The following is a 16,682-nucleotide window of genomic DNA, read 5'->3' on the forward strand; positions in this document are numbered from 1 at the left end:
CCCAGGCCCACAGATGATGACAGATCACATCACAAATCACAGACAGTCTCTGTGCAAGAGTGAAAGAAGAAGCACATTTAAGGACATGGGGCTTCTTCTTTATGACTGCAGAGCAGTAATTTCAAGGGAGCTTAGCTGAGAAATCACCATGACTATCTTCTTTGTGCATATGACCCAAAATGTTTGGCATCCTACTAAGGGCATGATCTACTGAGGACATAATGTGTTCAGCATTAATGCAAGGCTCGTTTGCTCGTGATAGAGCCTAATGCTGTTATAGACTTTACAGCTTGTTAAACATTTGAATAGTATCTGTGCGAATGTGTCTGTCTCTGAAGGTGAAAATGGCATGGATGGGAAACAAACCCATTCGTAATACAATGCTGCTGTCTTCAATATGAGGGGCAGACCCGGGCAAAAAGTAACAGGAGTCGATCCAAGCTAGGACAATGCAAACCAATATATCAGAGAAAGAAATAATCCAACATGCATGTGCTCAGTGGGACTGGGAAACCTGGAAGCTATAATTCTGAAAGAGACCTAGGGAGTGATAGTGAACAGCAAATTAGACAAGTTTGCAGCATAATACATTGTGGCTTCAAAACAGTTCTCGACTGTATTTGCCAAGCACACCACTGCAGGCCAAGTAGATAATAGTGTCTGTCTCCAAGGCTCTGATTCAAACTATGCCTGGTATTTTTGGTTTAAGGTTTAGGCACCACCTTCCAAAAGTACACCGACAAATTGGAGGGAGCTCAGAAAAGAACAACAAAAAGATAAGGGGGATGCAGGGACTGAAAGATTAACAGAGCTAATTATCTGCCTCTTGGCTAATCAATAGCTAAAGGAGGATTGGATAACAGACTACAACTATTTGAAGGGTGTGAAATCCAAGTTGCAAGAGTATTTATATAGGGACATACTCTGAAATATAACTACGAGTAATAGGATGAGGTTAAGATAGGGAAAAGGTAGGCTGTGAATTAGGAAAAACTTCCTGGAGTATTGGATTGTGGAATACCCTCCCCATGGATGTGCCGGAAACACAGTTGCTTGGAATTTTTAGAACTTGCCTTGATTAAAACACTAAAGTCATAGATTTTTTAAAGGCCAAAATGGACTATTTTGCTTACTTAGTCTGAGCTTTTGTAGAAAACAGGCTGTACAGCTTCACCCAGTAATTCCAGCATCAAGCCCATAACTTCACTAGAGCATATTTTTTAGAAAGGCATCAAGTGACGGAGAATCCACCTCATCCCTTGTTAAATTGATCTAATAGTTAATTACCCTCCCTGTTTAAAGTTTGTGCTTTATTTCTAATCTAAATTTAATCCAGTTTCAGCTTCTAGTTATTAGATCTCATTATGCCTTTTTTTTCTGCTACAATAAGAATACTAGAAGATATCCCATCAGGGATACTCCTGCAGTGGCAGGGGATGGCACTGAAAGAGCTAGTTTTGTCTTTTCCATCACTTACTTCTATGTCTCAATGAGCTATACTGTGCCCAAACACCTCACTGGAAAGTATAAATTCATTCTAGAAATAATGCAGCCACCCCGGGCTCTCATCTCCACTGGTGCTGTGTATAGTATAGCAATTGTCAATGCTCAGCACCATTCAGAATCGAGCCCCGTGCTTTTACTGCTGAGCAAATTATGGGCTTGATCCTGCAATTTACTACCACGTGTAGCTCCACTGAAATGGACAATTGATCTACTCATGCGAGTAAGCACCATGTTTGGTAGTACATTCAGTGACCACTGAAGTGGGGAGCTTATAAAACTCAGACTGATAAATCTGCAGGATCTTCTGATTTTAGTGTTGCCCTAATACAAAGCCAAACCTACCCATTTGTGTTGTAGGATAAAGGGCATTGCTTCCTCTGCAAAGCTAAGCATTGCCTTATAAAGATATTTTCCAAAATGAGACCCAGAGCAGCTCTGGAATTTCACTTGTCCTCTCTTATACTTTGGATATTTGTATTTTGCTCGCAGTGGTTCTCGACAGTCAGAATAAAAGACACAAAACAAAACACTGCTTGTGTTCACTGCCTGTCCCCAATCAAATTTACTTCCCTCTGATTTTCAAGCAACTTGTTTTCCACACCAGCCAGCTGCCTTACTCATGGTAGCTTTAACACCAGAATTGTGCTGGTTTGAATTTAAAGTGTAGCTTACAGAAGTTATTTTCTATTTTACGTTGGTCAGCAACTAAAACTCCTTAGAAGCCAGACACTAGAACTCAGATGGTAACTTCTGTTTGTTATTGAGCACTGTGCTGACCTTCATTGAGATTTTTGGAGTTTAGCAATCCAGTTTAAGTACTGTAATTCTCTCTGTCATGTGTGATCACTCAGAGATTGTGCTAGCCACTGAATACTACTGCTTGGTGTAATTGCTTTCAAACCTTCTGCTGCCTGACTGAAAGCTACATCATATGATCCAACATCACATGATTAGCAGTTTAATATAGTCTCTGGAACAAGGCATGCAAAAGAAGTTTTTAAAAACTGTGAGTACATGTCTCATTAGATATGCTGCATCTGTTTTTAAATAGTTTTAAGATTGTGCATAAACCATCTTCTGTGGTGTTAGTAGTTTTGATAGTACAGTGCCAAATTCAGAGCTCAGATATGAGCTAGCTTATCTGTCTATGCCAAATACACAAGTATATGAAATCCCCTTATTCAAAAAGAATGCTAAGAATTTTCTTATTTCACTGGCCTCAGTAGGTGTAATTCTAGAGTAAGTCAATAAACCTAAAATACAGGTCAGAAGTCAGAATGTAAGTAGAGCAGATAAAATTTTCTCTGCAGTTCCTTACTTGTAAAGGTAACTTCTTAATTCATTTGAATGAAAAAGGCCTTGCTTTGTGTTATAGTAGTATAAAAAATTCTGAGTTATAGTAGTAGTATTTACGGTTTCTCTCTCTTATATAGACTAAATGAAAAATTGGTACTGACATGCTAAATGTGCTGTTGAGACATATTTACATTTTGCTCACTGAAACCCAATTAATGGTTATAAAGAGAGACTGAAAATGAAAATTCATGATTTTAATTAGAAGCAAAATATAGGCCAATGCAAAAAAATAAAATCTTTCCCAAAATATCTATTGCAATGATGTGGCCTTATTCTGTTTAAAAAATGGAAATAAAACAGGCATGATAGAATATTGTTCCTTTTTTATTATTTTTCTCATGGTGTAGAATAATTTACCAAATTTTGCTTTATATTACTGTAAAATGTCTAGGAAATATTAGTAAACCATTTATTGACAAGTGAGGTTATTCCTCAAATAGAAATAGTGATTTTTTAAAAAGCGGTGTGAATAGCTCTATTGGATTGCACCAGGGGGGAGGAACAGAAAGGAAAAAAATCAAAGAAGTTTGCTAAACTAACCCAACAATAGCCTTTCCTCGGTTAACAACTGTAAAAATCACATTAACAATCCTGATGAGCCTTTTCTTCCTCCAGAAAACGTACAATGAGGAGACCATTTTTCCTACTCCCACAAAAAAAAAAAAAAAAAAGCCCAACCCCAACCCCAAAACCTCTTAAGATTGTCAGGCAAGGTGGGTGAGAACAATTTGAATGAGAGGGGAAAAAATCATAAAAGTGATGAGAGACTCTGTCAATGTGCCCCTGTCACAGTGTGCATGTACATGGGTGGGGAAGAAGATGAGCGAGACTAGGCAGAACTGCCTTAGCACTGAATCCCCAAGGGGAGGGCGTACCCTCCCTCCTCCACCCTTTGGGGGAGCGCTGAAGTTCTGATCTAACCTGAGGTGTTCTCTCCTAGGTCTCCTCCGTTGTTTTTAAAGCATCAAGAGTTCCCAGTTCAAGGCTTGATGCTGTTTTGGGTTAATACTTTGTGCAATACTAGACAGATGTGGGGGCAAGGGAATTGGACCCCTCCCTCTGTCACTTCCCTTCCCCTCTGTACTAACCAGCAATATCCCAGAGCTGCAGCCGTACCACCGTCTCAGCATCCCAGTTGAGCACCTTCAAGGCAAAGTCCACCCCAATGGTGGCCCGGTAGTGAGGGGAGAAGTTCTGGTGGACGTAGCGCTTGATGATGCTGGTTTTGCCCACACCCAGGTCCCCAATCACCAGTAGCTTGTAGAGATGCTCATTCTGACTAGGCTTCTGCATCTTCCCTGCTGCTGCTGCTCCCTGATTGCATGCTCTGCTGGTAGGATCCTGCCAGGCTGAGCGGGAGAGAGGGAGTGAGGAACCAGGGAGGGAAGAAGTGAAGGGAGGTGGAGGCTCTCTCCCCTATCACAGAAGCAGCAACGCCCAGATCCAGCAGCCAGCAGAGCTGGAGGATGAAAGAAACATGAGAGCAAATCAAGCAGGAAAAGTCTTCCAACAAAGTTTTCTTTTCTTTTTTGCAGAGTTCAGTGTGAGGTGTGTCTGTGGGATAAGTAGTACCGTGGGGACTAAAGGGTTTGCATGGAAGACAATGCAATAGACAGCCCTGGCCATGTTTCACTGCTTGTTGCACTGAGAGTCCCTCATGTGTGAATTAGATTTAAGGCAGGTTTTTTTAAGAACACTCATCCTTTAATAATGGATATTTTCCCCTCTGTGTGTTTCAACAAGCACACAACATACCAGGCATTACAAAAAAAGAAGAAAAAGAAATTTCCTTTCAGATCATCACAGCTTGGCTAAGACCTGCTGTACACTTAAAAGTTTTACTGATATACCTATGGTTAGGGATGCAAGGTTTTTTTTAGCCACTAAAAGCCTTCATGTGAATGAAGTTATTCCAGTGCAAAGGTGACTTATTCCCTTTCCCGCATAGGAATAGTTATGCCAATGTAAAGCATCTTTATATCAATATCACTGCTTCCACATTAAAGAATTTGTACCACTTTAACTGTACTGGAATAGTTAAGATTGTATACCGTTTAAGGGTAGACAAGCTCATAGCCACTCCACACAACTGATTTAGTGTTGCTCTTCCTGTCCATAGAACTGGAATCTAAAATGAAACGATGCACACCAGTTCCAGCAGTGTTTTCCTGGAATGCTGATAAACTTCACTCATGAGAAACAGGACAGTATTGCAGAATATGGACATTGGTGGTCATTGCTCTGTTTGCCAAAATCAAAAGCCCCAACCCTGCAAAAACATATATGTATACTTAACTTTACACAGTGTGAGTGGTCCCATTTGCCTAGGCTAGGAGACCTAGGCTTTAATTTTGAGAGCTATCATGGTAATCAGAAGTTAGGAATTGTGGAAAATTGATAAGAGAAGCCAAGGGACACAGAAGACCTCTATGGCCAGCAGTGTTAAGGACAATAAAAAGAGCTCTTTAAATATATTAAGAACAAAACGAACCCTGGTCCACTAGTAGATGAAAAGGGTAGAATTATCAGTAATAATGCAGAAAATTCAGAAGTGTTCTGTAAGTATTTTTGTTCTGTATTTGAGGAAAAACAGATGATACAGTCTTATTACAAGGTGATTATAAAACTCTTTCCATTCCACTAGTATCTCTGGAGGATGTTAAATAGAAACTACTAAAGTCAGACATTTTTAAATTAGCAGGTCCAGATAACTTACATCTAAGAGTTTTTTAAGTTGCTGAGGAATTCACTGGACTCTTAATACTGATAAGTCTGTGAGCACTGGGAAAGTTCTAGAAGACTACAAGAAAGCTAGTGTTGTACCAATATTTTAAAAAGGGCAAATGGGATGTCAGCCAGACATGGATCCCAGGCAAGATAATGAAGCATCTGATACATGACTCAATTAACAAAGAATTAAACGAGGGTAATGTAATTAATGCAAATCAACATGGTGTTATGGAAAATACATCTTGTTGAAGTAATTGATATTTTTTGATGAGATTATAAGATTCATTGATAAATGTAATAGTGTTGATGTAATATACTTAGACTTCTGTAAGGCATTTGACTTGGTATCACACGACATTTTGATTAAGAAACTAGAATGATATACAATTACTATTGCACAGTCTGTAAGTACCTACATGGAGAGCAACTATTTAATAATGGGCTCTTCAGTCTTGCAGAGAAGGGAAAAAACAATCCAATGGCTGGAAGTTGAAGCTAGACAAACTCAGATTGGAAATAAGGTGTAAATTTTTAACAATGAGAGTAATTAATGAATGCAACAACTTGCCAGTGATCATGGTGGATTTTCCATTATAGATGATTTTTAAATATGGTAACAGATGTGGTAAGAGAACTTAAATAGGAAGTAGATTGATAAAAAATATTTATAAATATTTAAATGGAAAAAAAATGAAGTTATTTCCATTTTGCCAAGTTTGAACTAATCCATTTATTCTTTTTTCAATTTTTTTACATTTTTTCATAGACATTTTATCCAAATGTTTATTTAAATGATTAGTGAAAAGTTTCATTTATTAAAATACAGGTTTTCAGTAAACAAAACATTCCAATAACCATTTCAATAATATTTTTCATAAAAACTTCTGTACAAATTGAATTTAAAAGTTTTGCAAAAAATTTTGTGAAAATGGAAAATTTCAAAAAAGTCAAGTTTTTCTTGAAATTCTTTTGTTTTAAAAGATAAAATAAACCCTTTCTTTCAAAAAATTTCAATTCACTCTTGTTTGCAGCCCTTCTATGTGGAACAATGACACTGATAGGCTACGACTTTGTCATGGAGGTCGCGGAAGGCACAGAATCCGTGACTTCCAAAGACCTCTGTGACTTCAGCCCTGGCCACTGGGAGCTGTGAGATACCCTTGCTGCCTGAGGCAGAGGGTTCCCAAGCTTTCAGCTGCCAGGGGCAGTAGGGGTACTCCACAGCTCCCAGCCGCCGCCACAGGCATGGGGGGGCTCCCCAGCAGCTCCCCAGCCACCACCCCAGGGCAGGAGGACCCCCAGATCACGCCACTGCAGCTGTGGGGTAGGGGGACCCAGCAGCTCACCAGCCGGTGCCACAAGATAGGGGGATTCCCACAGCACCCTCCTGCAGCTCTTCACTGTAGCAGTGGCAGGGGGATCGCTGCAGCTCCCCACCACTGCAGCAGCAGCAGCAGCAGCAGGGAGATCCCTGCAGCTCCCCGCCACCACAGTGGGGCAGAGTGACCCCCACAGCTCCCCTGCTGCCATGCAGGGACAGGGGGACCCTGCAGCTCCCAACTCACCCCGAGGCAGCAGGGGGACCCCTGTAGCTCCCCACCTCTGGGGAGGGGGCAGGGGGATACTGCAGCTTCCTTCCACTGCTGGTGGCAAGGGGGACCCTGGAGCTCTGAGCCCCCACCGGTGGTGGGGGGGCCCAGAGCTCCCAGCCACCCCACAGCTGCCCAGCCCCTTCCCATTTTATCATAGATATTTTTGGAAAAGTCAGAGAATGTCACGGCTTCTGTGAATTTTTCTTTATTGCCCATGACCTGTCCATGACTTTTACTTAATATATCCATGACAAAATCTTAGCCTTACTGACAGGGCATGCCTACACTGTATATTGGAGGTGTGATTGAGCACATGTGGCATACCTCTCTTTAATTGGGCTAGCTTGCTAAACACAGCAGTGAAGCTATAGCAGCATGGCATTAGCTTTACAAGCCCGCCTGGGGACATCTAGCTGCCTTGGCTTCATTGCTATTTTTTGTGAGTTGTCTCAATGACGGCTTGCTTGGGTATGCCTTGATGTGCTGGGATCACACCTCCTCACTGTGTCTTGGACAAACCCAGAGTCTAAATAGCTGCTATGTTGACTGTAGCCAGCCAGACTGAAATGACAACAATTTAGGGGAAAAGTCAACATACTCCATCCAAACAGTTGCTAACTTTGGCCCGATCCTGTGTTGTCAAACCACGCATTGAATTTGCATTGTTACCTTTGGGTATACAACATGTGACTCTTATTCCTGCATATCTCTAGAACACAAATAAATTGCACTTACACAGCATTTACCAGCCCAGGATCTCCGAGTGCTCACTACACACCTGTGAGGAAGGGTGTATTAGTGACCCTATTTCACAGACTAGAAAACTGATGCAAAGAGTGGTTAGGAACATAGAAAATATAGGAATTTACATGTTGGAGTAGACCCAACATCCATTTAGTCAGTATCTTATCTCTGACACTGGCCAATACTAATGGCCAAAGGTGCAAGAAACTCCACAGTAGATAGGTGTAGGATAATTTGCCACATATTAATGTCTTATCCCAATCTCTAATAGTCAGATTTTGGCTTAAACCCTGAAGCATGAGGTTTTATATCCATTTCAAAATTCTTGTTAGTATTAGCTATTATAATGCTGGATATTCCTGTTAGTCATAAAAATGTCCAATCCCTCTTTGAATCTTGCTAAACTCGTGCCCTCAGAGACCTCTTAAAATAATAGACTCAAAAATGATAGAATCGTAGGACTGGAAGGGACCACAAGACAATCTTTTCTCTCTATTGTTGGTGTGTGACCTTATTCTATACATCTTGACTAGTCCATCAGTCTATTTCTATGAGATCCAGGGAATAAGCATACTGTAAACAAAATGTCAAATTATTCGGTACTTTAATGTTCAGCTTTTAATAATCTGTGTCTCCGCTAACAAACACATATAGACTAATTGTTTTATTGTCAATACAAACTATTTTTAAAATGACAACGTATGTGACAATAATAGTTTCTCATGTTATTTTACCTTTGTAATCCAAGTACTTGCATCCCCCATTCTCAGCCCAGATTTATTGTCATCTCTTGCTATGCTATGTCTGTTTCAGGTATAAAATCCTTGTGGCGGGAATTTGTCACTTTTAGTGGCCTGGTAGGTGTTCCGTACACACCAGGCATTCTATAAATAACAAGAACAGAAAGCTGCAACAAACTAAATGTAGTAGTTTGAGGGAAGATGTGTAACCCTGTCTACAGTAGTGTTTTTTAGAATTTCTCTCATTACAGCTCAGACATCAGTTCCAGAGATCAGTCTTTTGGGCCAGTAGGGTGACCAGACAGCAAGTGTGAAAAATCGGGACAGGGGGTGGGGAGTAATAGGCGCCTATAGAAGAAAAAGCCCCAAATATCGGGACTGTCCCTATAAAATAGGGACATCTGGTCACCCTATGCGGCAGGGACCATGGCTGAAGTTCTGATCTCATTGAAGTCAGTAGTAATTGGGGCCCAGGATTTCACCACGTCTTTGTACAGCACTTAGTACAGTAGGGCCTCAATCCTCACCAAGGTCTTTGGTTGCTGCTGCAATACAGGTGAATAATATTTTTCTGGGTGGTGAAATGGCTTTATGCAAAAGTAGTTGGGTTTCCATAGTTTTAGTCAAAGAGGCTGACTGGGACTATGGGAAATGCATGTACTTAACTCATATGCACTTAACTATCTAGGTTTTATACAACACCCATCAGTGCAGTTTCTGATTGCTTCACATGTCTTAGATGGCATGGACTGTGCTCTCAGTCAAACAGTATACAACAGAATTTGCATTATATAGAGCAGAGAAGGAAGTAAAACAAAAAAAAATTACACAAAACTCAAATGACACAGGACTATTTTGTACTTTAGATTTTTCTCTTTAAAAGTAATATGAATCATAGAAAAGAAGTTTTAAGCCTAGGCTTCTGCCAAACTCTGAGATCATAGATTATTTTTATGCTGTGTCTTAGTATCTGTAGCTTGCTAAATAAGAGAGAGTTCACCTTTCATTAACACATTATCTCCTTCATTTGTCATGGCACATTCACTGACTGTTATGGGGGTACTAACACATAGCAGAAACATCCTTTTACCAAGAAATATACTGTTTTAGGGAAAGCTGTACATTTCCTTCCACTTTTCTCCTTAAGACAAGAAAGATTGCATTCATTTGGATTTCTCTCTATTTCTAAAGTTCTTCTGATGAAGACATTCCTTGACTGTTGACTCATCAAACACACCTGTAATGGAATGGCTGTTGACTTACCAAACACAGCTATAGAGCTCCATTGATTAAATTATTGTGTTTAAGTTATAATTAACTTGCAGACAGACATTTTATCAGAAAAAACATTTGCATTAATATACAAACAATCTCTTGCACAATCTAGAGAGGTAGCTATTAATTTGTTCCTGTGGTCAAGTGTCAGTGGTTATTATTCTGAAATAGGTTAGAATTTCAACATGCATTGGTACTAAGACTTTGAAATCCCAGTCCATATGACAGTTGAAATTATGTTATCAGAGGTGTGGTTTGCATGGGTTTCCTCCCCTGAATTATGTTCTGACTCCGTGACTAAAACAGGCTATAGACAATTTTTTAGGGGAAGTCTATAGCAAGGTTTATTTAACCTCAGAAACACCCCTATCCACAATGGTTGGGAGCATTTTTCTAGCAGAGCTAAGTCACAGTATAGAGAAGGACTTAAAGTGACTTAATACTATAGGTCCTGATCCTGCAATGAAGGGCTTGTGGGTAAAATCCTGCCCCTGCATGGAACTAATTGACATCAGTGGGGCTATGTCCAGGGGATCTTCCCACACAGAGCCAAAAATCAGGTGCAAATAGATTCCAAATTTTAAAATCCATTAGTGCATTAATAATCCTATTTTAAAAATGAGAATTAAAAGCTCCCTAACACAAACACCCATTTTGATGAGAGGACCTCACTTAGCTACTCAAATCATGCTGTAAAGCAAACACTTGTATGAAAGGCCATGATTCATTGCATCCGACGAAGTGGGTATTCACCCACAAAAGCTCATGCTCTAAAACATCTGTTAGTCTATAAGGTGCCACAGGATTCTTTGCTGCTTTTACATGATTCATTGTACTTTCTACATGAGTTAGAGCAGTGCATCAGCAAGATACTACCATTAAGTTAAAATCATGCTTTTTTTTCCTGAATACAAGATTATATCAGCATTAACCATCTCCTCTTTTCCTAATGCTGAATTATTTACCAAATTCATAGGTTGTTCCATGTCTGAAGGGCATGGTCCTTTTTAAAAAATTATCACAGCATTCAATTGCTTTTGAAATAATTCCATGTAGTAGGCTTTTCTGAAATGAAATGGGTAGAATGAAGATGCTTCATTTTAGGCATTGATCAGATAATATGGTGATGATTGCCGTAGAAAAGCCAATCAATTAATCAATCAATAAAGTTAGTGAGTCAACAAGTTACATGCCAGTAAATGGGTGTTACAAAAGGATTGGAAACGCTCATCTGTACCAATATGCCCTACCAAAACTCCTCCAAATCCACTGTCTTTTTTCCTCCAGAATCTCAGCTTTCTTTCTTAAGGAAGTCTCTAGCTCTCATGGTTGCAAAGAAAACCGCAAGAACATGAACCGATTGTAACTGATGCAGAGATGTTCAGTGAGTCTGCACAAAGCTCTGAGCTGCCCCATTCTTCTCAGTGAGGAGTTAACACAGATGCCTAGTGATGGCTATTTACATACCAACATGTTTGTATTCCACATGTAAGAACAGAGAAGCAGGATCACAGATCTTCACAATTTAAGGTGAGTGAAGAGACCATGCAAAAAATTTTTTTTTTTTGCTCAATAATATATTGTGTGCGGTGTGTCATTCTGATGACTCAGAAAGGTGGAATTTATTTTGTGATTGGAGTTTGAAAGAGCACCACCACCCTTCTCCACCCCCTAACTCTAAGGCAGTCTAAGCTGCTGACTATCTAGTGCCTAGTTATGCTTTGCTGTAAAGGAATGAACTGCTCAATCAGGGCCTTGTTGATTGTTTTATCTTTCATCCTCTGCACCTGTCCACATCATGGTCTTCCTGCCATTGAAGTTGATAGCAAAACTCCTACTTACTACAACATAAGGAGGAACATGCCCTAAATCATTTTTTCTTCAGTTAAATGATTTATTAGGATTTTAATACAAATGAAACATACACAAAGAAAATATATGATCAAATGCATAGAAGAAGAACATAAGAATGGCCATACTGGGTCAGACCAAAGGTCCATCTAGCCCAGTATCCTGTCTTCTGACTGTCACCCATTCCCATATTCTGGCAAACAGAGGGTAGAGACACCACCCCTATCCATCCTGCCCATTGATGGACCTATCCTCCATGAACTTATATGGTACTTTTGTGAAAAAATACTTCCTTTTGTTTGTTTAAAATCTTCTGACTATTAATTTCATTTGGTGACCCCTAATTCTTGTGTTATGAGAAAGAGTATGTGACACTGCACCCCATAATGCTTTATAGAAATATGCTTATGAGTGTAAAGATGACATAACTGGAATATGTTTTATGCTAGATATGGCATGTAACATATCTTTGCAAAGGTTATGTTCCACTAAATGTATTCATCCTATTTGTATGCATGTATCATTTTTATACCTAAAGTTATGAGTGTTGGCTCTATCCTTGTATTTAAAGTGTTTGCTGTAGGAAGCACATAAAGCAGATTTGGTCAACATAGTGTGAAGGGGTTATTCAAGTAATTGGGAGTACTTAGCTAACAATGGACTTTGAGAGATGCCAATCCACATCTAAGCTTTCCTAAGAATGTTCAAACTAACATGTAAACAATGGCATCAGCCTGTAAAGAACTGAGTCGTGCATGGACATGTGACTTGCCCATGTGACTTCAAAACTCCATATTGTAGCTGTGATTCTGCACAGGAGAACACAAGGGGTTTCCATCCACAAAAGAAAGATTATATAAGGCCCTGGGAAACCCCTCCATTTTGTTTTCAGCTGCCTCTCCACCCAAAAGGATGCCTGAAAGAAACTGGAACAAAGGACTGTAACTACAGGGGTGTGAGTGATTGCTGGACCCAGACTAGGAGGAAGTCTAGTCTGTAAAAGAAGCTTATTGGAACATTTCTGAGGGTGAGATTTACCTGCATTTAGTTTCTTACTGTATTAGGCTTAGACATGCATGCTTTTGTGGGTTTTTTGCTTGGTAATTTACTTTGTTCTATCTGTTATTACTTGGAACCACTTAAATCCTACTTTTTATATTTAATAAAATCACTTTTTACTTATTAATTAACCCAGAAGAAGTATTAATACCTGGGGGAGCAAATAGCTGTGCATATCTCTCTATCAGTGTTATAGAGGGTGAACAATTAATGTGTTTACCCTATATAAGCTTTATACAGAGTAAAACAGATTTATTTGGGGTTTGGATCCCATTGGGAACTGGGTATCTGTGTGTAGGAGACAGGAGCACTTCTTAAGCTATTTTCAGTTAAGCCTGCAGTATTTGGGGGATGTGGTTCAGACCTGGGTCTGTGTTTGTAGCAGGTTAGGTGTCTGACACAACCAGGCAGGGTACTGTAGTCCCAAACTGCCAGGGAAAACAGGCCTAGAGGTAACTTCAGCACATCAGGTGGCAGTCCCAAGGGGGTTTCTGTGATCCAATCCATCACAGAGTAAATAACACTTCCTTATTTACTTTCTCCAAACCAGTCATGATTTTATAGACCTCTATCATATCCCCCTTAGCTGTCTCTTTTCCAAGCTGAAAAGTTCCAGTCTTAATAATCTCTCCTCATATGGAAGCCATTCCATACCCCTAATCATTTTTGTTGCCCTTTTCTGAACCTTTTCCAAGTCCAATATATCTTTTTTGAGATGGGGCAACCACATCTGCACGCAGTATTCAAGATGTGGGCGTACCATGGATTTATATAGCAGCAATGTGATATTTTATGTCTTATTGTCTCTTCCTTTCTTAATGATTCCCAACATTCTGCTCGCTTTTATGACTGCCGCTGCACATTGAGTGGATGTTTTCAGAGAACTATCCACAATGACTCCAAGATCTCTTTCTTGAGTGGTAACAGCTAATTTAGACCCCATCATTTTATATGTATAGTTGGGATTATGTTTTCCAATGTGCATTACTTTGCATTACTTTACAGAAACTTGGAGCAGTACAGCATCATCATTCATTCCTGTCTATAGCTTGTTCCTTCGTTAAGCCCAGCCTTGTCATGTCTTTGTGTACATTGTCCTGCCATCTAGTCAGGGGTCCTCTTCTAGATCAGATGACCTAGGTTGTGTCTTCATTATTTTCTTTGCCATCCTATCATCTGTTTGTCTTCTGCTGTGTTCTCACCATTGAAATATTTTTGTATGTAGTCAGTCTTGGACCCTGATTTCACATCCTACTCTTCTTCTAACTTTGTCATTTGTCCTAACGTCTTTGCACTTTACATCAGCCATTTTTTGAAGAACAAAAATGATTAAAGGTCTTGAAAACATGACCTAATGAGGGAAGATTGAAAAAATTGGGTTTGTTTAGTCTGGAAAAGAGAAGACTAAGAGAGGACATGATAACAGTTTTAAAGTACATAAAAGGTTGTTACAAGAAGGAGGGAGATTTTTTTTCTTAACCTGTGAGGATAGGACAAGAAGCAATGGGCTTAAATTGCAGCAAGGGAGGCTTGGCTTGGACATTAGAAAAACTTCCTAACTGTCAGAGTGGTTAAGCACTGGAATAAATTGCCTAGGGAGGTTGTATAATCTCCATCATTGGAGATTTTTACGAGCAGGTTAGACAAGCACCTGTCAGGGATGGTCTAGATAATACTTAGTCCTGCCATGAGTGGAGGGGACTGGACTAGATGACCTCTCGAGGTTCTTCCAGTCCTTTCATTCTATGATTCTATGTCATTCCTATGAGCTGGATAGGGTAGACAGGCCTAGAAAGCCATTACTTCCAAAACTAATTTGTTATAGAAACAGTACAGCAAGCCAGACTGATTTATGTCCTAAAAACAGGCAAGTCCTCCGAAAAAAGTTGAGGTTGCAAAGTCAAGTACTCCAAAGCTTTGACATAGTCTTTAAATACATGTTCACATTCTATTTTTTTCCACCGGACTCATGCTCAGTCAGTGAATGAGTATTCAGTCTTCCTTTTGTTCCTCATCATTCAGTTTGTGGCCCCAGGCTTTATTTAAATATAATAGGGAGACTGACTCTAGTGAAATCACAAGACTCGGTAACCGTAAATGAGATTTTTCAAGGGCTTAGAACACTGTCAAATGTGGGTAGTTTGGCAAAAGGTACGTGCTTACATAAAGGTCACGCCTTTGTCAAATTCCAAGCTCCAGCTCCAAAGCTTGGGTGTGCTAGCACATCTCAAGGAAAAGGTCACCAGAATTTTAACATTTGTTCTCTGAAATGGCTGAACTGTTTTAGCTGAAACTTTTTAAAATAATTTTGTCTGAGGCAAACACCCAAATGATAACCCAAATTGATAAAGCTTGGCAAAACTATAAGCACCTGGTAACAGGGTCATATAATGGGAACTGCCGGGCAACCTTAAGTCCAGGTAGCACTACAGGCTCTGCCTACACTGCACAAAGAATCCTAAATTCCAAGCGCTATATAGCACAGTGTAGCATGATACGGAGGTCAAGCTAATTTTGTTATCAGTCTTCTTACTTTCATTAGTATTTGTCTTGCTGCCCAAAGGCCCCAATCCCCCCTCCTCACACATACACACACACACTGCTCACTCACACACATGTAATGTGTTTAAAACAGAGAACGATATCTTATAACCTGCAACTAAATTGGGTACCCTATCTAAGAGACTCACTACAAATGGCAAATGATTGAGAACTTACATCCTATTAGAAAAATAATTAGACGGGAATGGTCAAACATAGTTAAAATGGGCCAGATTCTGAGAGATGCTGAGCACTGTGCATCACTCCTATCAACGGAGGTTCCTGTATCATTGCCCATCACTGTAGTATGAATGTCTCCCAAGAGGGAAAGAGACATTGCAATGACTTCTTTTTCCCTTTCTCCCTTGAATCCACTTATCAGGATTTGGGCCAGTATAAACCCCAGATCTAATCCACTTGTAAATGGAAAGAAAAGTTGTGGCTGGGCTGCACTGTAATTTAGAGCCAGTGCATTTTAATGCACACCTAGCGAAGCATGGAAGTGGTCCAAGTGAAAAGTAATAAAGGGAAGGACATCTGTCATGGATAAATCTAATAACAAAGATGCAATATTACTGTGAGAAAAATGAAATGTCTTGTCCCTGGGGCTAGTACAGCAGTAAAACTAGCCCATAGTACACAGTTATTCTGAAAAGTACAGCTTCAGTGAAGGCAGATTCAATTAACTGGATGCAAGTGTAATTGCTGAAGTGAGTCTAGTGAACCAATCAAGCTAGTTTCAGTCTCACTAATATGAAGCTACAAGCAAAAATTTGGACCAGACATCTAACAGTGAGTTCATTTTAGCCCCCTCCAAGGCTTGAGAGGTACTGTTAGAGATGGACGTAAGCTGCAGCTGCCCTCCAGATAGCTATGTCTCAAATTAGCTGGCAAAGCTTCTAATGGATCAGTGCCCAAACCATGACCCACCACCACAATTAGCACATGCATCTCATCAGAGAGACCACAGCCAGAATGGGCATGTGGATTGAAGAAGCCTCTCATCCCTAGAGAGGGGCCCCTCTAGAAGACACTGGAGGCTCATTGGTGAAGATTGTACAGCCACTGTTCATGTTACATGGAGAACATCAGGCTCTAAGGCAGCACTACCATCACTTTCAAAAAAATGTAAATGTAAAGGAGCAGATCCTCAGCTAGTGTGTACAGGCACAACTTCCCAGACTTTGATGGAACTACACCGATGTTCACAAGTTGAGAATTTGTCCCCCAAAGTGAAGAAACTAAAAATAAATGAAACTTCTCCTCTCCCCCATCACAATATTAAAAG

General features: G+C 40.0%; 1 protein-coding gene across 1 annotated transcript in view; it reads right to left on the bottom strand.

The window, feature by feature from the left end:
* RAB38 (RAB38, member RAS oncogene family) overlaps positions 1 to 16,682 on the bottom strand; it is a 62,784-nt gene that overhangs the window by 27,048 nt on the left and 19,054 nt on the right. Inside the window, exon 2 of the mRNA XM_039507204.1 lies at positions 3,951 to 4,321. Within this exon, the coding sequence (XP_039363138.1) occupies positions 3,951 to 4,155 (205 nt within the window). The 5' untranslated portion in view covers positions 4,156 to 4,321. The remainder of the gene's footprint in view (positions 1 to 3,950; positions 4,322 to 16,682) is intronic.

Source organism: Mauremys reevesii, linkage group 1 (genome assembly GCF_016161935.1).
Source record: "Mauremys reevesii isolate NIE-2019 linkage group 1, ASM1616193v1, whole genome shotgun sequence".
NCBI lineage: Eukaryota > Metazoa > Chordata > Testudines > Geoemydidae > Mauremys > Mauremys reevesii.